Source organism: Melanaphis sacchari, unplaced genomic scaffold (genome assembly GCF_002803265.2).
Source record: "Melanaphis sacchari strain LSU unplaced genomic scaffold, SCAv2.0 Contig221_pilon_pilon, whole genome shotgun sequence".
In the NCBI taxonomy this organism is placed as follows: Eukaryota; Metazoa; Arthropoda; class Insecta; order Hemiptera; family Aphididae; genus Melanaphis; species Melanaphis sacchari.
Window position 1 is genome coordinate 293,118 of NW_020271098.1, and position 24,593 is coordinate 317,710.

The 24,593-nt window shown below is 27.4% G+C and overlaps 2 protein-coding genes across 2 annotated transcripts; one reads left to right on the forward strand and one right to left on the reverse strand.

Annotated features, from left to right (window-relative positions):
- Nucleotides 1–6,370: 6,370 nt before the first annotated feature.
- On the forward strand, nucleotides 6,371–7,477 carry LOC112594162. Its single transcript, XM_025338818.1, has 2 exons — nucleotides 6,371–6,800; nucleotides 6,921–7,477. Exons 1-2 carry the CDS (start codon nucleotides 6,392–6,394, stop codon nucleotides 7,355–7,357), a joined length of 846 nt encoding a protein of 281 aa, XP_025194603.1. The 5' UTR covers nucleotides 6,371–6,391; the 3' UTR covers nucleotides 7,358–7,477.
- Nucleotides 7,478–8,613: 1,136 nt separating this feature from the next.
- On the reverse strand, nucleotides 8,614–17,673 carry LOC112594108 (venom carboxylesterase-6-like). Its single transcript, XM_025338738.1, has 14 exons — nucleotides 17,436–17,673; nucleotides 17,162–17,367; nucleotides 16,949–17,098; nucleotides 16,695–16,851; nucleotides 16,421–16,606; nucleotides 16,144–16,337; nucleotides 15,859–16,024; nucleotides 15,164–15,351; nucleotides 14,793–15,052; nucleotides 13,843–14,038; nucleotides 11,807–11,958; nucleotides 11,494–11,689; nucleotides 11,072–11,164; nucleotides 8,614–9,947 (listed from the first exon to the last, which is right to left on the reverse strand). The coding sequence occupies exons 2-14, from the start codon at nucleotides 17,345–17,347 to the stop codon at nucleotides 9,192–9,194; spliced, it is 2,880 nt and encodes a 959-aa protein (XP_025194523.1). The 5' UTR covers nucleotides 17,348–17,367; nucleotides 17,436–17,673; the 3' UTR covers nucleotides 8,614–9,191.
- Between the last annotated feature and the right edge of the window lie 6,920 nt (nucleotides 17,674–24,593).

The following is a 24,593-nucleotide window of genomic DNA, read 5'->3' on the forward strand; positions in this document are numbered from 1 at the left end:
TAATATCAATCGTTAAATTTGTAAGTGGTAATAAAAGAAATATTTTATTTCAGTAATTTTAAAATTATTTTATAAATATGAGTAATTTAGCTATTTCATTTATTGAGCCTTAAAACACAGTAACTAAAAATTATTTTAAACTGAAACAAAAAAATACCATTAAATTCTATAATAATCAATAATCAAAATTAAAATATTTTGAATTAAGTTGGTAAAAAAATAAAATAAAACAAGTAAATTTCTAATGTGTATTAAAGATCTCAAGTAGATCTCGTCATTAAATAAGTCACTGTATAAATAATGTGTTAAATTTGAAATTCTAAACTCAATGATTTCATACGAAAACGATCCTGAGCTGATACAGTGGGTCTATCTTTATTTCTTGGTATATTTTATAACTTATTTATAAAACTAATTAATAACAATAGTAATTTTTAGTCAATTTGTAAATAACTAATAGATGTTATACGGTAATATCTAAAAATGAATTTAATTATTTTTTAAATGTCTTTGTGTTTAATAAAATATATATAAGTAAAATTTTTCAAATCCCTTCATTAGTATAGCATATATTTTAGTATTATTAATTATTTTAATAGTATTTATACTTACGTATAATCAAACAACACACCACGTTGATACCGTAAAACGGAGTAAATAATTTCGGGGTATTAATAATTAAAAAATATAATATACAATCTGAAAGTTTCAGAAAGTAATAATTAGAGCTAGGATTTTGGTGACTTTTGAATTTTTTTTCTTTAAGTGCTATACAATTCTAACCAAAAACTAAATTTGTTTCGTGATATAACAATGTAAAATATGTAATTTTTATTTTGCATTTTTTTACATTTTTTGCATTTTTTGTGTTAAATGCATTTTATTGCATTTTTAAGGTCATTTTTACGTAATATTACAAATATTACGTTCATTTTGGGTATTTTAACAAAATTTTTGTTTATTTTAAGTTTTTTTTTATATGTGTTGTAAAGGTAATCCCAATTAGTACCTATAGGCAATTACCTACTCCAGTCCATTGATATTAAAAAAGTAATATAAGAGTAAGTAAGATAAGATTACATATTGAACGAACCCAAAACTATATAGGTATACAATAGTAGCTTTAGTAGTGAATACGACACGTACCTATAATATGGTTCTATACCGATCTGTATACAATACTGAACAAATAATATTACGACTAATATTAAAAATTAATATTAAAACTTTAAAAATCTTAAAAATGTCAAAAATTAAGTCAACAGTAGGAAGCCGTTTACGTAGTTTTGTGAGTTTGGTACCGATATTTATATCTATTTTATTCATAAATCATAATTATTAATTAATATTTTAAAAATAAATTATTTTCACTCATCTAAGAACATTTTTTGGTCATTTTCTAAGTTCATTTTTTAGAATTTTTAGGACATTTTTGCATATTTTTTTTTAGTGCATTTTTGTGTATTTTTTAGGTCATTAAAATCCTAGCTCTAGTAATAATATACCTGATGGTAAAAAGTTTCGAATCCCTACAATTAATATTTTTTTTTCATAACATATTAACTAAAATTATAATAGGAAATATCGTTATTATTCACTTAAAATATCTAATGTGTTAAAATTAAAAAAATTAGAACTTCAAATATTTACAAAAAAAAATATATATTGCATGTATAAATAATTTTTTTTTTTTATGTATAATTTTAAAATTGTAAAAAACACTTATGAAAAACCAATTATTACGTTTTAAAGCTTAAATTTTATGGAATTTCATGAATTTTTAATTATATATATTTTCGTTATTCCGACGAATATTTTCAACATTTGAACTTTCAACGTTTATAAAAAAAATTACTTAACGTATTTTCAATATTTATAAATTTATTTCTATCTATTAATAAGTACAATAAATTATGAAAAATATTTTAATACATTTTCAAGATTTTTAATAAACATAAACATTTTCAATAATATATTATTTAGAAAGTAAACCTATAGAAATTTGAAAATTTCAATGTGCATTTAAAATAATAATTAGAGTAATAGTAGAATATTTAAAGTTTCTATAGTTTATAGTTAATATGTTTTTTTTTTTTTTATTAATAACCTAAAATTGTTTAAAGTTAAACGTTTAAAATATGTAGTATCAAATATCATAAAGAATTGAACTTAAAATAATCATAAAAAATGCACGTGCGTTAAACTCTATTTTAAATTTATAATTAAAAAACCCTTATCTAGTAATTCGTATTAATTTTTCAAACCTTAGCTATGAAATTAAACATTGTATGCATTTTTAACTATAAAATAAATTGTTAATTTTTGTGATATCAACTAATTTTATAAGAATATGAACTTTAAATGATTACAAATAAAATAAATTCATGTTATATTTTTGGCTTTTATAATTTATATTTTGATAAATTTAACCTATTACTAAACTTTTAAATTATTCTACTAAAAATTAACAATATTATTAAATATAAATAAAAAAAAAAAAAACTAAAAACTAAAAAACGTCAAAAATTTCAAATAATTATAAATATCACAAATATTTAAAAAATTTAATTATGTATAATAAATGTTAATTTAAATGTTTAGCAAAAAAATACAGTCTAGTATTATTCATTTTCAAACTAAAACAAAAATGATTTTTTTCAAATACTGATTTTACATAAAAATGTTCGTTTTCCCTTATTTTGTTTTTTTTCTCTGTTATTTTACAAAGTACTGAGAATTTTCTACTTTTAACCCCTCAAAGTTCTAACTAATCCAATTTTCTACAAAAAGCTATTTTCAAAGCTGTAAATTAAGTTATTTTTACCTGTTCTTAAAAGTTAATAACAAATACAAAAAAAAAAATTACACGTCATCGTAAGACCAATAGATTCATTTATCATTTTATTAAAAATCTAATAATCTAGTTTAAATTTAATAACATGTATCACAGTTTTAATACTTCATCAAGTTATTTAAAGAGTATAAATAATACTCAAAATTATGCGCATCAATTTCTTTATACCATTCCTAAAATACCGAATGTGTGTATAGCACTGGGGTTTTAAGTTTAGCCCAATTTTTCCGTTCATAAAGTTAATAGTATAATCTATCCAAAACGATAATCAAAAGTGAAAATAAATGTCAGTTGTTGTTTTTTGATACTAAACTACAAATTTACGGGATAGATTAAATCAATTTTGTAATCTATTCAAGCATACTGTGTTAACAACACAACTATTGAAAGTATTCTACCGCCTAACACAACTATATGGTCAATATAAACTAGAAATAATTTTTAAATTATTAAGTGATTTTACTTGGCATTATTTATTAATTAATAATTTATGATTATAATTAAACACTGCCAAACAATTTCAAACTTTTATAAATGTCGACTTGGCAACCACGGAACATTTAACAATATTAATTATAAGTTATAATTATTATAAAATTATAGTTTATAATTGTAGAACACTAGATCTTACACTTCTTGGCCCATCCCTGTATCTTACCATACAACAACGAAATTTTTATCGAAACTAATCAAAAAAATATCATTTAAAAAAACCACTGCACATCGTTAAAAACCTAATATATTTAACGCTTCGCTCGGAATCTAAAACTAGGCAGGACACAGATATCTTCCCACTAAATAAAATACCATCAAATAATATTATAGTAATCAAAACGTATTAAAGTTTATTAAATGACAGTTTTTAAAATTATTTGTATATTTTTTTAAAATATTTTTCAATGGTTATCAATATAGTTTTTAAACATAAATTATAAAACGTACTTCTAATGAAAGTTGGTATTTATGATTCTTTATTTCATACTTATCATTATGCACACTAAACTAATTAGTTTGTTCACCTCGTACTGTATTGTTGTTTGGTGTTTGGCATATTAATTCAAAGCCATAGTATGCTTGCCTACTTATGAGATACGTGCAAATGTTTTGATTCAATAAATACCTATCATACCGCTATAGTCTATAACTAGATAACATAAATAAATATAATTATAATGTTTCTGACTCATCAATAGAATTTTATCGTATTACCTAAAATACTGTTTAAGTTCAATTAATTAATATATAAAAGATATATTTAAAAACGTATTATTTATGTTTAACTTTAAAAAAAATACAAATCAGTAAATAGTAACTAATAGAAAAATAAAAACGATACGCGCAAAATAAATAGATATTAAGTTTAATAATTAAACTAATAATTATTTGTAATAATTATTATTACATGGTTGCATTATAAACAATATTTTATCTTGCAATTTTTTTTTTTTTTTTAAATAAAATATACCTATTACATGTTTGAAACTTAAACTTAAACAACATAATTACATAAATTCAAAATAATGTAATTAAAGAATTTCATGTAACTTTATAGAAACTTAACATTTAAATAATTGAATATTAAATCGTCTCAATCATTTTTTTTTTTTAATTTAATATGTTTGTATATTGTAGATTTCGTTTTAAATTGTAAAGATATGATAATATATTTAAAAATACACCATTACCTATACCGTAAATTTACTATTATGTTAAAAATCTTGAATAATTTATTAATTTTATTGATTTGATAAAAATCTTTAGTATAAAGTAAACATATATAAAATTAAAATAAACTTTATAAACGCGCATTTAAATATTATAAAACTTAATAAAAATTCAAATCTGTTGTGAGTTATGACTGTTGTGTTTTTGACTTTTATTTTTATAAAGTTAAGAGTTATAAAGTTTTATAATATTTAAATATGTTTTAAATACTTTATCAATTTGACATCATTTAAGGATTGGATTACTTTAACTCATTTTATATTTGAATAAAATCAGTTTAATCGATTTACTTTAATTTGAGATTATTATATAATAATTTAAAATCGTATAATTATATTATAAAAATAACATGATGCTCAATTGAATAATAACATCACAATCCACAAAATTATTATTAATTTACCGAACAATATTGTTTACTTGTTAGAGATGAATCATATTTAGTTTAACACTAAAATGTGTCTATAGTTTGAGATTTTGAGCATTTAATTTTTTTTTTTTTATGTGTATTAAAAACACACTATTAATATTATACAGAATAAATATAATTTTAAGAGAAAATAATTTGAATGCATACCTCATTCAACTTATTGGAGACAATATATAGTAACTAATAAGTAAAACTGATGTAAAAAAATAAATCTAACATCATGGTATTTCATCTAAGTTCTAATCGATTTTTGAAAATCGGAAGTAATCGAACTTCGGTATGAACAATAATGATCAACTAAACATCTGATCGTTTTCAGTCACCGAATATTTTATATTTTACAAAATTACCAATCGATCATTTATTTTTAATATACTTTTATGTATAATATGCGTCGCTGATTTATCGTATTATAAACAGTCAATATGATTTTTTTTTTTTAGTAATTTATGTGATTATTTACTAAGTATTCATGTCCCAAAAATAAGTATAAATAAATACTTATCTATTATTTAAAAATATAAAAAGCGACAACAAATTTATTACGAAATATTTACTTCGAAATACGACCGTTAGGGAGATAACAACGGTTTCATCGCTTCCAACTGGCTTAATAGTATTTAAAATATTTTTTCATAAGATTCTTTTTATGATAACAGCGAGTTCTATAATTTTTCACTAACAGAATGATAAAACACCGACCATGTGAACTCGCAAAAAAATATTCGACTGAAACACGTTTGACAGTTCAACAAAACCTTTTCGACGATTCAAATTGTTCGTATGGGATGTGCGGTTTTTAGACGGCGGCGGCCCGAAAAAATGTCGAAGACGGGAAGACGGTCGTAGTTTTCCGGGTAAGCCGTTGAAAACAATAGTGACGCTCGCACAACTCGCGTTCCTGCAGGTGATATTACAGAATAAGAATCGTTCGAAAACGCAAAAACGCGGTCGACGATAGACCTAGGTTTTTCATCCAAAGTTTGCGGATGTGTCGTTACGAAAAACGTGGACGTGAAACTATACGAATAAAAATGAAACGGTTTTCGTCAATCGCATTTGTAGTCACGGTTGCCCGCCGTCATTTGCATCGCCGCCGTTTCACTTCGGACGTCCTGTACGAGAGCGAACCCGAAAAGGACGAAGGACCCAAGCGCGCGCGCGCGCGCACACACACACACACACACACGCTCGACCGCACAAACGTCGGCCGCTTAGTATTCCGGTGGCGACGTCCGCCGACCGTAATGCGGAGAGATTAGCGTATTTGTCACGCGCCACCCGCAACCGGTCGTCCGGCCATCCGTCGTTATGTTGGGCAGTGGGCCAGTGCCGGTGGTATATAATGCTGGCGCGGAGAGGCGTGGCCAAAGTCGTTTACGATGCACAGCAGCAGCAGAACAGCAGTGTCCGCGTCGTCGCTCTCGGTGGTGTTGCTAGCAGCCGCGGTCGCCGTGGCCGTGGCCGGGGTCGCGGTCGCCGCCGCCGACCGGCCGGTCGACGGTCTGCTGGACAGGGTGCTGGACAGGTGTTCGCTGGGACCGGGCGCCGTGGGCTGTCTGAAGGGCAACGTGCTGGAGTTCTTGCGGGATGGCCGCGCTGCGGACGCCGACGACGGTGACGTGGACGCGGAACTGGTGCGAGCGGCCGGCGCGTACATCGAACGCCGCGTCAACGAACCGACCGTGCCGGCTGTGCGTCCCGCCCGGGCAATGGACAACGACGCTGCTCCCGCCGCCGCCTCTGCCGCCGCCACAGCCGCCGCCGCGACGACTACTACCACAGCTAGAGGTTTGGATATTTTAAGTATAGTCGAATTTCTCAAGGTCGTCCGATCTGTCTTTAAATTCGTTCAGTCGTTATTGAAGCTCAAACAATCCGAACTCAATATTGCGTTTATACCGTTTGTAGCTGACATGGAAATGGGCATGATGCAAGACAAAATGCTGATGCCGCTCATGATGATGATGAAGATGAAGCTCAAGATGCTCATGCCCATAATGATGGCCATCGTCAGCATGAAGGCGACCAAGGCGCTGGTGCTCAGCAAGGTGGCCATTATGCTGGTGCTCGGGTTCCTCATCAAGGAGTTCCTGAAGAAGTCTGGTATACCCGGGCTCCCGATACACCTTCCCGGATTCCCGGGACCCTCCGAACCGTCGTCCACATCCGCTCCGCCTCCCATGTACGGACCGCCGCAGTCTTCCAGCTACGAGTCTTCCAGTTCGTGGGAGCCCACGGGATACTCAAGTCATTCCTCCGATTCCGCTCATTCGATGGCCTACAACAGTTACCAGCCGTCGTCTTCGTCCGGTTCGTCGGCCAGTCTGTCGTCCACCAAATATTGAAAATTTGGTCTTAGATTTTTGCACTAGGTATCTTAATTAAATTATTGTTTGGATTTATATTAATATTATTATTTATTACTCAGTATAGCTCAATTAATTTATTTATTTCATGAAAATTGTTTAAAAAGAAAACAAATATATCATATTTTCGTCGTGAACATCCACGAGCGTTCTTATTTTCGTCATATTATATTAATGCGTATTATCTGTCTTGTCAGTCCAAATAGTAGTGACTTTATTAAGACGTATTCCTTCGATGAAGTAAAAAAATAATTATACATTTTCGAAGACGTCATTGAAAATTATACAACATTTGAACAAAGATATTACCATTTGTTACAAAAATATTATTAACTCGTCACCAAAATGTATTATTTATATATATTATGTAGGTGTAGACTGCAGTAATTAGGTATAATAATAAAAAAAAAATTGCTTCCACATACTTTAATCGTAAGGACTATTAATACACTAATGTAACTCAATGAATGTTTTATTTAGGTACCTACATAAATTATATCGCCTTATCACTTTTATACAATTTAAAGTTAATTAATTTTACAATATATATATTATTTTTCATTGAATAACGTTTTAATTATAATAACATAAAAGCATTTTAAATTCAGAAAAAATAAATTATAAATTTAATTCGTTTTTCGTGTATATGTGTATATAAATAACAGTAAATTAAAAAATAATAATAATTTAATTTTCTAATTATACATACTTATAACATGAATTTAATGTTTTTTTTTACTTTTTACCTTGGTCTTAACTAATTTAAATTTTCTACGTTTTCGACAGATTAAACGTATATAAATAACACATATTTATCGGAGAACAACAAACATTTTTTGAAGTTTGAACACATTTTAAACATTTTTTTCACTTACAAGATAATTTACATAATAAAACAAATAGGCATTAACACAAAAAAAATTATATATGAATACGAGTATATGTAATTTGTTTAAAATGTTTAATATAAAAAAGTACGTATTCAATTATATTTAATTAGGGTAACTCAATTGGAAATACAATAATTATTATACTTTAGCAATCTTAAATTTACCTCACGTTTTATCTTACTTTTTTTATTATGTATCCCGTTATAATTATACCTAAAAGTAAAATAATAATAAAATAAATTAATCATAATAGGTATTAAATTTAAATTATAGTTAATTAAGACAAAAAAAAAATTGATTTTCAGTTCAAAAATTATGTTTAAAATATAAATAAAACGCGTGAAAATTGATTACAATTACAAATATGTAATCTATACTAATTAAATTTACTTGTTAAACCCAATAATTACAAATCTGTCTTAAAATATGGTGAACTATTTCTTTTTATATTTAAATAGAGTTATAAGGTTATAGTAAAATTAAGCATCATATTTTAAAATTTTACCAATAGCACTTAAATGATTTTAAAACTTTTACCCGCAGTAAGCACGTTTCTACCGTTATCTATTTTTCCGCACTAAATAAATAAACAAATATAATTTATGAGAATAATAATGTACAATATTATAAACTTACAGCGGTGTATTCATAGATATAGGTATTTCTATTATTATTATTAAATTTATCTTACAGCGTTTACGATGATATTATCATAAATCGTAATTAAACACTATACATGTATACCACTATGTAGGTACTAATGTTGGCAGTATTTTTATATTTCAATAGGTAATCGTACTGTTCTCGATACCTACAGTACCTATTCATTTTTTTTCAACTTACATTTTAAACTTATCTATGGAATATTTTCTTAAGAAATGTACTAAGTAGACATTATTTATTCGGATCCGAATATTGTTGATTTACAAACATGTGTGTTCTGTTTCGTTATTGATGATATTTTCGCTACCGTCGACGACGTCGTTCATACTTTCTTCCGTCACGTCTACTTCACTGTTGTTCGTTTGAGTTTTATTAATCTCAACACGCGTTTCGCTTTGAACATTTTCGACTTCCACCCGCACTTCGCCGCTATTGTCGTCCGATGCCAAATCACAGACTTCGCTTTTATTTTCAATAACTACATCAAAACCATCGGTTTCTTTAGTTTTAGTTCCATCATCAATAACTAAACTATTCACTACTTCCGACATGTTATCGTCTACTTGAATATATTGGTTCTCTATATTTTCTGAAATTTCAATAACATTATTAACTAATCCTTCTTCAGCGAATTTATTATCAACTTGTTCATTACAATTTGTATCATGATTATCGTTGTTTCCGACATTTGCAACGTTTATTAGTTCATCGCAATTTGTTTTATGCTCGTCGTTTATTTCAACTTCTACGGTAAGTGCATTACTGTCATTCGTAACTTCTGATGTGACATTTGGTTGGTCACCGATCGTCATATGCTTAGTTGACATTTCATTTTTTTCTTTATTACATTCGGTTTCAACTCGTTTCGTTTTACTAGATGATGATGATTTTTTTTTTTCAATTGGTTTTGACTCAACGGGTGCTGACGAATTTGCCTGACTTATGTCCTCTTTTAATATTTTGCTGATTTCGGAAATTGGTTTTAACAAAGCGATCAGTACATCATCATCTCTTCTCTAAAACAGAAACAGTGTACATTTAGAAAAATAATTACATAGGTAAGTCACCAGCTATAGTTATTATAATTATATAAAAAACAAATAACACAACATTATTGTTATGTATGTAATAATATAGATATGTAGCACGAATGCGCAATATTATATAAGAGGTACTATCAACTATACAAGTATGTTACCGATATTGTTGTTCCGATTGTAATATGATGTAATAACAACAACGCAAATTACTTTTTGTTGGCTTTATAATCAACATAAATTTTAATTTAGCAATATTACGAAACAACAAACGGTTTTAATAAACAATGGCGTATGAGTCGGTAAAATGGAATTGGCATTTGCTTGAGTCATTTGTTCAACAATTTCTTGGTTTATCGGAAATAAAACGTATCACAATATAATTAGCAGTAAAATTTTTAATTCGGGACGAAAGCCAAAGAAAAATTCTGCTGGCACATACGCGATTGATGAACTTTGTCAAAAAGGGTTTTTTTCACCTACGCCGAACAACAAGGGACAAATGGCAAAAAAAAAAAATTTAAAAAGATCGTAATAATGATAATAATAATAATAAAAAAATTAAAAACAGCGTGTGCGTAGATTCGGAACTTTAATTTCACAAAACGTTGCCAAAACATGTCTCGGTTTCCACATTGCTGAGCAACAATAAAATGTCTAAAAAAACGGCACACCGCTCTACGCGTTATTCGGAAACTATATCATACATTGTACTCCTCGTAGTATAGAGTGAATTATGTACACATATGTATCATAATAACATGGAGAATCACGTGTGACCGTCGCCGCAGACTTATGTAGGTCGGAATCGTGTGGAAATTTATTGCGTTTGTATTATAATTTGTAAACGATTACTGACATTGGGACTGTGCGGAATCCACATTTATTTTGTTTTGCCGAGGAATGCCGGTGGCCATGTGCCAGCAGGGGACGCTCCGGCTTAATCATCACCGGCCATCGATCTATTTCTGTATTCAAGGTGGACACGGCCGTTTTAGTGAATTTACGATCAAATCCTTTTTACTCTCTATTTTTTTTATTTTTGTTTTATGCCCATTCACAAACGCGCACGCATCAGCGATCGTATCTGCGCAGACACTTACTTGAAAAAGTATTTCCCGATCGAAATACACGAAACCGCGACGTTTAGCCGCTATCAGCAGACCCACAACTTTGTCCGATATTTTCGTGTAAATCTGAAAGAAAAAAAAAATTTAAAACTCTCCAACACTGTTCTGCGGAATTTGTACTTAAATTATTATGATATGGCATACACTTGAAAGTCACGCGCGACCGCAAAATCGATCAATAATATCAATATATATATGCATTAGTTTGAGATTTGGAAAGGACAATCGAATAAAATATTCGACCAACGAGTAAAAATTATGAATTTAGTGAAAATAAATTCGAATGAAACGTTTTGAGTTTCGAGGAGAAAAAAATTGACATCACCCTTATTTTATTACCTAGTGTATTACCTATAGGTTTATTATCACTATTATATTATTAGGTACCTACTCACCTGAAAAAGTTCGCCAAAACTAACGATGATCGTACCGTCGTCGATACAATGTTCGTCGTCGTCGTCGTCGGAGACTCTCTTTTTCGAGTTGTACGTGCCGACATCGTGTATGACGGTACACAGTTCTAAGATCTCTCGGCAAATATGAGACTTCGCTTTTCGTCCTCTCAAATCCGTTTTAGAGCCTGCTATAGGCCTGCGGAACATTATACGATTGAAACATTTGAAACACGCGCAACTCGTCAGACAATTTTGTCATAAAGTAAATAAAATATTTATTTAAATAATATATTATGTTTATGCGTGTACTCACTTTCCGTATTCCTCCCGGGAAAATCGAGGCGACGGCGATCGCGACTGTTCGAATTGTTCTGAGAATGGGTTCAAAGACTGCGATTTTGAATGGCTGTCAGCTTGTTGGTTGAATTTCGAAACGATATCGAGGAAAGACATGGTAAATGTAATATTATAATATTAACGATAATAAATAAGTCGTGTACCTAGTGTATCATCCCAACACTATAGCTCTATAATATAATGAACGCTCAACTGACGGAATTGAAGTATTTAAATAGAAACAAGCTGCCAAGAAATTCCGCGCAAAATCGTCACCGGCGATGCAAGAGAACCCACGTGGTTTATGATGTTTCTATTTTTTCGCAAACGTCACGAAACCTTACGAAACTCCACTCGGCGTCCGGCGCCTACGTAACACGCGCGATTATGAGACATCGCAAAATACACTATACTGTAATTTTACTATACCTACTCCTCGGCACGAGCTACGGCACGGCACAACGTTTAAAGTAATATTTTCCACGTTCCAGACATCGTACAGCAATAATCGATCCTGGCGCTTATCGTAAACGAAGTACTTGCGGGGTATCATACAGAGCCAAAAAAAAAAAACATAAACAATACACTAATTCTTAGTTCAAGTGGCTTTTATTCGTGAAATCGTTTTGGACCGATTTGAATCGTTCGACCATAACTCATCATCAACGCATTTAGTACAATGACGCGAGTCTGATATTGAACATTTTATTCGAAAGTTTATTATTTGACTATGACCTGCAGCCAGGGTATTTAAATGACGAGCATTCTTCAGTTATTTGTAGCTAAATGAAAGGGGATTTTGGCAAAAACATAACAGACATACTGCATTTTAGCTCACCGGGTAATTGAACATTTTGGCACAAACACGTTTATAGTTTTGATTTTTGGGTTGAAGAAATCCGGTTTATCGTAAAAAAGTTTATAGTGACGTGAACACCTATAAATGTATATAAAATTTTTTTTTTAATAATTTAAGCTTTAAAACGTAAAAGATGGTAGTACATTATGCTGTACGTGTACTATAATATTAGATTTTAAATATAATTCACTCGAAAAACATAGGTGGACACAACAATAAATTAACTTTATTTTTAGTACGGATTAAATAGCACCAACATATTTTCCTACTATACTTAACTATTTTTTACCTTCCTTATTGAGGTAATAGCCAAAAAAAAAATATGTCCAAAAATATTCTAACAACCCTTAATAATAAATTAATCAATACTGCATTTATTATAAATGAACATCTAAAATTATTATACTGTTTACACACTTTTCAATTTGTTGATAAATAAACAACATTCTAAACATAGATTTGCATATTATTTATAAACCGAAGTATAAACAATTTTATACTATTATTATTTTAATATTTTCATTGCTATTATTGTAAGTTAGTTGGAACATCCTTAATATTTATTTTTATTTTTTTTCGAATAAAATCGTATGCCAATAATATATATCTAAGGTATAATAAAAGGATAACAGCGAATAAAATGAAAATAAATTAACACAAACATTATTAATAATACCAGTGTACTATAAATTATAATTTGTTTTCATTAGAAAAATTGTTGCTATAGTGACACTCTTAGTTTCAAAATAATAAAAATCATAATGTGTGGTAAATTGTCAATGAGAACCAATTTTATATGTTAAAGATCTTCTTACTTACATCAGTTCAAAAAATATAAACAAGTATTTCTTTCATATGTATACATATATATATATTCTTTAATATTAAAATACCTGAAAATTAGTTGTATATTAACAATTATTGCTGGCATCATTTTATATTTGTATACGACAAGACAAATAATATCTATTTAAGAATTGGTAGTATTGGTTTTGGCAATATTAATAAATACTTTCAGTCTACAAAAACGTATAAAAATAATTATATTTTTTTTCTCTTAAGATAGTAACTTAAATAATTATTTACTCTAACACGTATTTAGATTAATTATAGAAGCTTACAATCTTAATGTATAGGTACACGTTACACACTTAAAGTTCAGTCCTGGAATATTCTCGACTGTTACTGAGATTAGACATCAGTGGTAGTCCACTCCAAAAGTTAAACTCGTCCATAAACGGTCTTTCGGATAAAACAGGTGTGGATGATTTTATCAATAAATATTTCATGTCCTTTTTGTTATATCTCGGCCAAGTGTTTCCTGTACTTTGACCGTCTATAGTTAACTTACTAAAAACAATTTAAACAAATATATTTACTTTTGCATACTTGTACTATCCTACTTAGATAATTATTAGATACAAATACGTATATAGAGAGGGAGAGGTTGTAAAATAGAAAAAATAAATGCAATATTGATTATAGTATAAAAAAAATAATGAACCCTCCACCGAATTTTTTTCTACGTACCTGATTAAGTAAGAAATAATTTAATATGAAACAAATCTTAAAAATTAATATTGTCATCTAAATCTAATGATTATCAATTATTGTTTTTTAATAGTTAGAAGTTTACATAATTATTTATATATATAACTTCATAGACAGTTAAAAAAATTGTCAGGAACCAGCTATAATATATGTAGGTAATCTAATACATATGAATTCAAATAAATCATGTGTTATTACTATAAGAAATATATTATTTTATATTTTAGATATATTATTTATTAAAGTATAAGTATGTGTGTATCAGTGTATCTACTTAGTATTTAGTAAGTACATACTGTATAGATTAAAGAGTCATTTATAATAGTATAAAATAAGATTGAAGTGTCAAAATTAAATACTTAAATTAAAGATTTGAATTTTGCCGATACTCTTTTATATTATTCCGTAATTTACGTATTAATAAATTTTGAGTTATAAAATAATTTAATCACTAAAGTTTATTAACTAAACATAAATAATTGGCATGTAAAATTAATTGTTAATAATTTAAACCATTACTGAATACTGTTAAGATAGATCAAATCAACCATACTCAGAGCTAGCGAAATTCGTCCAAATATCCACTAAAAGTTTAGACACATTTTCGTCTTGTGTGTTTAATCGTTTGCCTATGAAGTCAAAAAGGCTAATCATTTCATCACCGTGAGTGACACCTAAATGTTTTGGACATGGTCCGAAGAATGTATTTAATGAATGCTTGTTTGCATAGTCGTATACATAAAAGTGTACAGGTGACATTACATTATTGGCCATGTCAATAACTCCTTTTAAGAATATACCACCAGTGACCATCTGAAATAAATAATACACAATTCGATAACAAAATAAATAACTTTAAATTGTTAACACATGATTAATCCTAAAACTGTATACTTATACTAATACATGTCATGTATTACTAACATCGACTGTCTTTTTAGGATTTTCTTCAATTGAAGTCCCTTCTGGAAAGTAATGCTGTTTTAATTTGTCGCTAATAAAATCAACATCTTTGTATGAAGCAGTAAAATGATATAGCAACATTAAAGGTGCTAATCGTCTGAAATTTTTTTCAAATTCCGAGTAAATAAGACCATTTTCATTATACAATCCTATGTATCAAAGAATAATTATATTATTAAGAAATATATTTTAAAAAAGATAAAAAAAATAAAACTGTACACTCACTGTATTTTTTGAATAATTAAATTACACTGTACGCTGTATTAAAACTCTTCACATTTCGGCATGGGAGAAACATAAATTATTTAATTTTTATAATGTCGACTAATATTAATATATGGCCACATAATTTTTTAATTTAAATTGTGAAGTACATTATACTAACATTATTTCAAACGAAAAATTAAAAACTATTTTTTTTCTAAATAACAGTTCCTACACCTAATATAACTAAATTATATTGTTATAGTTTAAAAAAATGTAATTTACAACACTAAGATTGACTAATGATATTAATTTTATAATATTAGAAATCATCGAGGGGAAGTTAAACTATACTCACAGTCCGCTTAAATATTTATCTTATTTTTTATAACGAGTTAATTGCATACAATTGTACTACCGAAAAAAATTTATAATTTGAAGATTTTACTTACGAGATGCAAAGAAACCTCCTTCTCCAGAATTCATTCCAATTATAACCGGTACGAGTGATTCTTGTTTATAATATTTTAAAGGATAATTGCATAAAAACGAATCTTTTTTATTATTGCACTTTTCAACAACGGCTGAAAAGGTAACTGATGGATGAACTAACCATTCCTAAATTAAACAATTTTAAAATAAAATTATGCATAAAACTACAATTGAATTAAATTTCATATTACAACTAAAATTGAATAAACAATTATCTGTTATTACAATTATTAAATTCAACTTACGAAAAAATTCCTTTGTAATTGCACAAATGTTTCAGCAGGTAAAAGCCTTAAACATTCAATCATATCTTCCGAATTGGGAGGACAGCCAGTAATTGTAGCAACAGCTTTGGCACGTCGTTCTGCCAAACCCGGCGGCAAGACAACCCATGAACAAAAAGGACTTCCACTTTGTAAGATTGCTTTATGAAACAGTCCTACAAATAGATTGAAATTATAATGTAGTACCGTTTAATGTTTAATGTAAGGTTTGCGATCTCATAAAAAAGTGCAAATATACCTTTACTTAATGGTGATAGTAAATGCAAACCCACACTTGCTCCTCCCGCACTCTCGCCGAACAATGTAACTTTTTTATTATCGCCGCCAAATTTGAAGATATTATCTTGTACCCAACGAAGTGCTAATACTTGATCTTTCAAACCATAATTTCCAGGCAATATGTCATCTTCATTGCTTAAAAAACCTATATAATTATGCGTAAATTACATCAATACTTTAAAAAGTCACCTATAATTAAACTCTTAGTAAACACTTATTTTATTTATTCTTACCGAGAATTCCGATCCTGTAATTGATTGAAACCAAAACAATGTCTTTATCCATTAGGTACTTAGGACCATAAAGTCGCATACCACCATGTCCCGAGCTAAAACCTCCTCCGGGAATCCATACCATAACTGGTAAATTTTTTACACCTATTTTGGGTAGCTATTTGATATATTACACATAACAACGAAAATTATGATATTAATAATAATACTATTGGTTATTAATTTATCTATTACATCAATAAAAATATGTATACCTTAGGCGTGTAAACGTTTAAATATAAACAATCTTCACTACCCAAGAGGACATCAAATGTCTGATACATGAAAAGATTCTTTTGAATACACATCGGCGGTTCCGACGTAGCATTTAATACGCCTTTCCAAGAGCCAATCGGTTCCGGAGCCTAGACGTTTACGACGTAAATGAAACACACGTTGATTGATTATAATAGATGTTTTATAAATACCTTAAATCGAAGCTGTCCCACAGGTGGTTTTGCATATGGTATTCCCTGAAACGCAAAAAAATTACGTCCACTTCTTGACAAGAATTGTTTTCCTTTTAACTGGCCTTCGTGTACGTTTATCAGCGGACCGGTGCAAAAAACATACTCGAAAAGTAACATAAAAACGACAAACACAACTTGACGCATACTGAGTTATAATATGAATGCTATATTTCAAAAAAATATTGTTGTAATTCAATCGAAAAAAAAAAATACCAAACCTAAACCATTCTACCTAATCTAATATTTTGGCAGGTGCGCGCTGAATGAACACTCGAACTATCTGTAGTCACAATATACAATAGTAGGTATCTATTTAAAAATATTATTTAACGACAACGCGAAACAACATACACACACACATCATTATATTACAATGGTGTAGGTAACTAACTATTAAACACAATTTAATACACGTCGTTTATGATCGATCGGCCTTCGTGCGTTGTTGAGAATGTAAGAATCGATTTATACTATTGAGAATTATCGTTTTGTCATTTCACAGTTTGAATGCGGATATATTATATCACACTTTATCAGTAAGTAATTAAATAAATAATAATATAAGGTTTACTGCGTGAATCCCACCATTTCAATATTTTATTTATAATTTTAAATACTTATTTTATATTTATAAATGTTTTATATAATAATAATATTATGATAATTAGACACCTATACGGCTGTCGGCTATACGTATTAAGTGTCTGTGTAAGTATTAATGTTACAAAACAATTACTAACCTATATAATATCCTATTAAACATCGATACTCTGATGGTGATGTAGTTCAATTATTAACGATGTTTTGGCACAGTCTCGTGGTGAACACAGTTTGACATCGATAAAAATTGTCTTTTGAAGACCTTTAATTTAACGACCTTTAACAATTAGCCAACAATCAATTATCTACATATTAATGAATTTAATTGGCAATAGTTTGATTTTTTTTTTTTTTATCTTTCATTTTTCAAGTATACATCTTTTACTATTTTTTCACACATTTATATACAAAATATAGAAAATTAGATATATAACGACACGTAAAATGTATGAAATAAATATTTGTTTAATGAAAATGTTATTTATTTTATATAAGTATATAAGAGATATAAGTTATGATTAAATATATTTTTAAACAATCAAACGAAATTTTCATCTCACAAATTATTTTATTCACAGAAAAGAAAATGACAATATTTTCAATCATAATCTTAAAATATATAATGAATAACATTTATTATTTATAGATTCCGAGCAAAGCGAGAACTTTATTAATTCTACACTGAGTGTTGTGTATGTGCAAAGTGTACACGTTTTAAAATAGAAATAAATAACAATAAAATATGATAAAAATATATATTATTATAATTATTAAATATTAATACCATAAAAAATGCAATGTTTTCAAAAAAAATTAATTTGACCAACCATAATATTAATAGTAAAATAAATTACTATATGCAATAAATAAAAATAAATCATAAATAAATAATAAATGTATCATAAAATAGTATACATTTATTACTTGGTAATAAAAACTGACTGATCGTCTGTATTCAGAATCATTTTCGTTTGTAATGATCTATTATTGAATTTAAATGTATGTAATGCATACATTACAGTGACTTACTCGTAAACAAAGTATTACACCACTCGACACCTATCACAGAGCGTTTACCTACTTTACCCCCTTTTTTATTATTATTAAACATCACTATAACATTGCTTACACTTTAAAAAACTCAATCACACACAATATAATATTACAGATGATCGTCAATAATTATTGTATTCCACGTAAATTTAAACTTCAGTAAATACTAAATTTATAATTTAAAATAATTTATAGATTAACTAATAATATCCCATATCTACAAATCAGTTCAGTTACCTAATTAGAGATTGAGATATTAAATAGCTTATCATCAAATAATTAGTATTATTTTACTATAGGTACTATACGAATTGTAGTTATATATTATTTAGGTCAATTATTAAAATATTTACAATCATATTATGCTATACCTATTATTATGTAATAATTAAAAATAAATACAACTTAGACTACTATAGCTACACTAAATATTATTACATATTTGAAAATATGCACACTCAACATAACCGACTACATATTTTAGTACTCAATTACAATTTTATTGATACAATAATGAACAATTAAGGCTTTACTTTTTTTTAATAACCTTATTTATTACTTAATATATTTTAAATATCAAAAAATTATCATAACTGTAATTTAGCAATCATATTTTTTCTTTATTATTTTGGGTAAAAATTTTCCTCAACAGTCCTTTACTAAATTTTTATATTCGTAAGTTACTTTCATAAATATTAATTTACATAAATATTCAAATAATAAGACAGTTATTATTATGTACCAATATTCTGATCGACTAATTTAAATGTTATTTGAATACAAAAGTTCTGGGACTTTTTTATTTCAATCAAGAAGTATTAACTACAGAAACTTTTTACATCAATTTTTTTATTATCATATGCAGTTTTAAAAATATTTAAATTTATTTGAAACTATTTATAATCTCTAATATAACTAATTGGTAAATATTTAAATCACATTAATTCAGAATAGTTAATGTGTTATTAATAAAATTCAATAAACGAATAATTTAAATAATCAAATAATCGAAAAAACCTATAATCATATATTAACTAAATCTTATCTATATCAGTCACACAATAATATTAGGAATAGTCCATGACCTCCAATTCACTTTGAAAAGGACTCCAGAAGCTAAAAATTTCCATTAGTCTCGCCGGTCTTTCTTTTCTATCCATAACGTTTATCGTGCACATTAATCTGAAATAATCACACGCATATATGTATGTATTCACTTTCAAATAGTTTCTTATTTTTCTCTTAAGTTACTCTAAATAAATAAAATTCAATTATCCGCCATAAACTCCCGGAACTTAAACTTTAATACTTATAAATGTAATAAAAAATAATTGTCTCTTTAAAAGAAAACCATCTCTCATCCTTCTTATTAGTGATTTGTTCTATTCTATGATACTGATTGTACCATGGCTAATTTTTATCTAAATCAATACTTAATGCACTTTAATGATAAATTCAATACATTAACATTGAAATAACACAGGTAGAAAGGCTGTACTATCGTTCATCAAATTTATTTATATGTACTTAAAAAAATATCTATTCAAATTTAAACAGACTGGTAATATATAATTATACACATCATATCCTAGAAAGCTACTATCAATAGTATTAGGAGATGAGAAATAGAAATATTAATTATAAGCGTACCACAATTTCAACCCCTTGCTCTTTTTTTTTTTATTTTAATATTTACGTTTTTATTTCTTATTTCTACTAAAAATCGGCATTGTAAATTGTGATGATTTTTTTAACATTTTCTTAGTGTTGACAATTTTTAGACTTCAAAAAAAAATCATGTAATAAAATCTTTAGCAAGAATAATAAAAATATGTAATAAGTAAGAAATTTTTAGTAAACATTTATAGTTTAAATATTTACACACATTTTTATATTACAAAATATATCATTAAATTCAAAATGTACATATCCATTACAACAACCTATTCAATGATAACTGAACATTAATAAGGTACACTCGATCTTACACTATACAGCAAAATTGTACCTACCTAATTAAACACTTCTTTTATTTCAAAAGTATAAATTGTTGATAAAATGTGTAAGTAAGTTAAGACAATCTTAAATTGATTCATTCTTTTTATATAGATAAATAAATAAGTATTGAATCTTTTATCTTAATCGAGATAAGTACTAATATATAATTTATATCTATATAATATGTGAACAAAAAGTATGTTATTATTAAATTTATACTAATTTTATCATTTTAATAATATTTAATGATGTATTTTTATAAATAATTGTGGTATGCAAAAAAAAAACACAAAATAAACAAAATAAAAAATCGACATAATATACGTCAGCTTAAAGTGAAATTATATTTAATTAACCATCAACATAAACTACTAGGTACATTAAACACACAATAACTAACATAAAATCATACAACACAAATTTAGAATTTTAAAAATTAATAATTTAAAAAAATATATATATAATTAGATATTTAAGGTGGTCTATTTACTAAAACACAAGTTAATCTAGTTAATTCAATTCGAATATTATTATCAAAATATCAAATTTCAATTCTTTCTGATTTTTGAGATTTGTCACTCCAGAAAACATAGATAATTTTGATTTTGATTTCTAAGTTAAAAATCTTGAAAACAAAATTTTAATTTAAAAATGTATATCACTAACCTTTATATAGAATTTAATGAAAATTTTTCTAAAATATTTTTATGGACATGAGATGTAGATGGTTTGCAAGTTTATAGCGATTCTGTATACTCGCTACCCATTATAGATAAAAAATAATGAACAGCAGAAAAATGAGAACCTAATTCTTTATTAGGTGAAATATTTTGAAGTTGGGAAGTGACACTGATAAATAGGCAGAGTGGAGCATAGTTTCCGATCACCTACCGCAACACGACGCGAGATTTCAGTGCAAAATGTAAATCATTAAGCAGACAGGATAATAACCAGAAGAAGCAAAAGTATTCTCCTCCTCTTAAAATTTGATTAAAGTGTTTTGATTAAAGTGGCTATCCCATCAATGAAGCCTAAGGACATGGGGATGCAGCTAACCTCTTTTCCATAATTATCAAAAATGAACACGGAAAATGTTTTATTTACATAAGGTTTAAAGGATTCTGAGTGCATGGCTGGAAAGATACAACTTAACTGCTTTAAGTATAATTTCCTGGCGATTACAAACGTCAAAACAAACGAATATTCGTTACGGGTGCTCGTTTGACTAGGGTCAGTAATACCGGCGATGCATAATATGTCATATAAATAAAAATGCATATCAAAGAGGTATACTTGTAAAAAAAAGTTACATGATTCGACATAATTCGACATGTCACCCTGGCCGTAGTTGTCAAAACTTGTAAATTTATTACTATCATTTTTTATAATATTTTTATGTATTTTATAATACACTAAATTTAATTATCCATCGACATTTGATTTTATTGTCTCTTCCTTTTTTTTTTTATTCAAATTTTAAATGCATTACTTGTCTAAACAGATTATAACACAATATTATTTTACCACATCATTGTAACATTTTATGTAAGATTATTAATATAACACAAAATTAATATTAATTTTTTATTTTTAATAACAATGGCATTACCGATTTTAAAAAATTGGCAGTAATATGTCCTTCAAATTGCCGATTTCATAAATTCAACAACTGCATTGCTGATTTCATAAAATCAATAATTTTTCTGTCGAGTTCGTAAAGTCGTCAATTTTACAAATTCGGCGTAATATATACAAATGAAAAAAACACGCATCGCTGTAAAATCAATGCATTCGTATAGTTTTACTCAGAATCTAAAACACCAATCTTTTAGTTTGAATGGACGTCACACTTACATATTATGTTGTTATACCTTCCCACAAACGTGAACGACTGCCTAATAATATACTAGTAAGTTGAGCTTTAAAAACAATAAGTAATGAGTAATGACTATGAAAAAAAACTAATCCAATTCGTGACTCGCATTATTTTGCGTACACCACTTATACACCGGTTACAACCCAATTAATCCTATTAATCCTAACCCAAAACTATATTTATTAAACATTCTGATTACATTCTGACATTCATACTTAAATTATCTTATTGTCGTTATTAATTTTAAAATAACAACAGTCACAGTTGTCTTTTCGACAATTTGACCATAAGTTTAAATATTTTGAAAATTATTCCATTGCGTATAGTAATATATATAAAAGTTTTAAGTATTATGGTTATATGTTAACGCTATAAATATATAACTTGGTAATTTTCTAATATTTCTAAGACCTAACAATATAAATTGACGAAACAAAAATTAAATAAATTGAAACACAATAGCACAATAATTTAAATATATTATAATACAACACTAATTTTAACATGACATAGTCAATTCAACAAATTTGTAGTTGAAAAATTAAGATATTTAAAACACAGTGCTTATGTATTTTATTTAAATGAAAATAACAATAGGTAGGTAAACCACTAAGATTTAAATGGAATCACTATGAATTAAACATTAATAATTAAATTAATTGGAGTTTAAATATATGGCAAATGTCAGCAATAAACGATGTATATATATAATTAGAGTAGGTAGCTTTTTAGTGTCAGCTCAGGTCAAATATTTTTTATAAAGCAAACTTAAGGTTAATAGGTAAAGTTTAAAAAATATGGGTAATAAATTTAAATTATTATAAGTGGTATAAAAATATTTATTGAGATTCAACATGATTAACTAAACAACGAAACGTATTACATAACTTACTCTAGAAGATTAGCTAGTGTTATGTTATATACCTTACACTAAAATACTATAAGACCAGGGAAAAATTCTGAACACATTTAAGAAAAATAAACTACGATAAATTTTAAAATTATTAACTTTTTTCAATCGAGATACTGAAAAACAGTAATACACATAAAACAAATAAGTTTTAAAACAAAAATACAAAAATAGTAAATAGGGAATTATAGAGGTCTTCTATAACTCTTCTCTGTACACCTATAACGATGTATTCCATTATAATGGCAATAAAATATTTTTAATGATCTTATATCATTCACCCAAACATTGCAATTTTTAATTATTTTTCATTTTATTTTTAATGTCTTTAAACGACACAGATGTTTTTTAAAATGTGGCAGGATCTATATGACTATATGGAAAAGAGATTGGCATGTAAGATTACTGTTTTAATAATTTAAGTGTATTTCTTATTATGCATATCCATAGTTAACCAGATTAAAAGTTAAGAGTCAAAAACATATTAAAATAAAAATGTGGTTATAATTACTGGACAGTAAACAATTTTATTTCGAATAATTTTTCAAGTAACAACAAATACTAATAGCTTAAAAATATTTTCATTATGTACTCATAAATTGTTATTTTAAATCAAAATAAAATATAAAACATCTGCTACTTTATTATATTTATAAATTAAGTTATTAGTTAATACAAAATGTTTTGTGATAAAGATTGGAGAAAAATTATCTATATTATAAAATGTGCATTATAGCATAAGTAATTTGATAAAAATGCAAGTAAAAATATGGTTGTAAGCATAGAGATCGGTTTTTTTAAGTTACCTATTGTGATGTTCAAAAATGCTGCTCTCTCAATTTAAAACCAAAATAATGACGCAGTCTTAAAAAACTATTACATATATAATATTAATACCTTATTAAAATATTGTTGTAATTAATTTTTCAGTTAATTACACCACCTTACTGAGG

Coding starts and splice junctions, on each gene's coding strand:
- LOC112594162 (XM_025338818.1), top strand. CDS start 6,392: ATGCACAGCAGCAGCAGAACAGCAGTGTCCGCGTCGTCGCTCTCGGTG. Junction 6,801..6,920: donor GACTACTACCACAGCTAGAG/GTTTGGATATTT, acceptor TACCGTTTGTAG/CTGACATGGAAATGGGCATG.
- LOC112594108 (XM_025338738.1), bottom strand. CDS start 17,347: ATGCGTCAAGTTGTGTTTGTCGTTTTTATGTTACTTTTCGAGTATGTT. Junction 16,025..16,143: donor AATTACAAAGGAATTTTTTC/GTAAGTTGAATT, acceptor TGTTTAATTTAG/GAATGGTTAGTTCATCCATC. Junction 11,165..11,493: donor GTTTTGGCGAACTTTTTCAG/GTGAGTAGGTAC, acceptor TTTTTCTTTCAG/ATTTACACGAAAATATCGGA.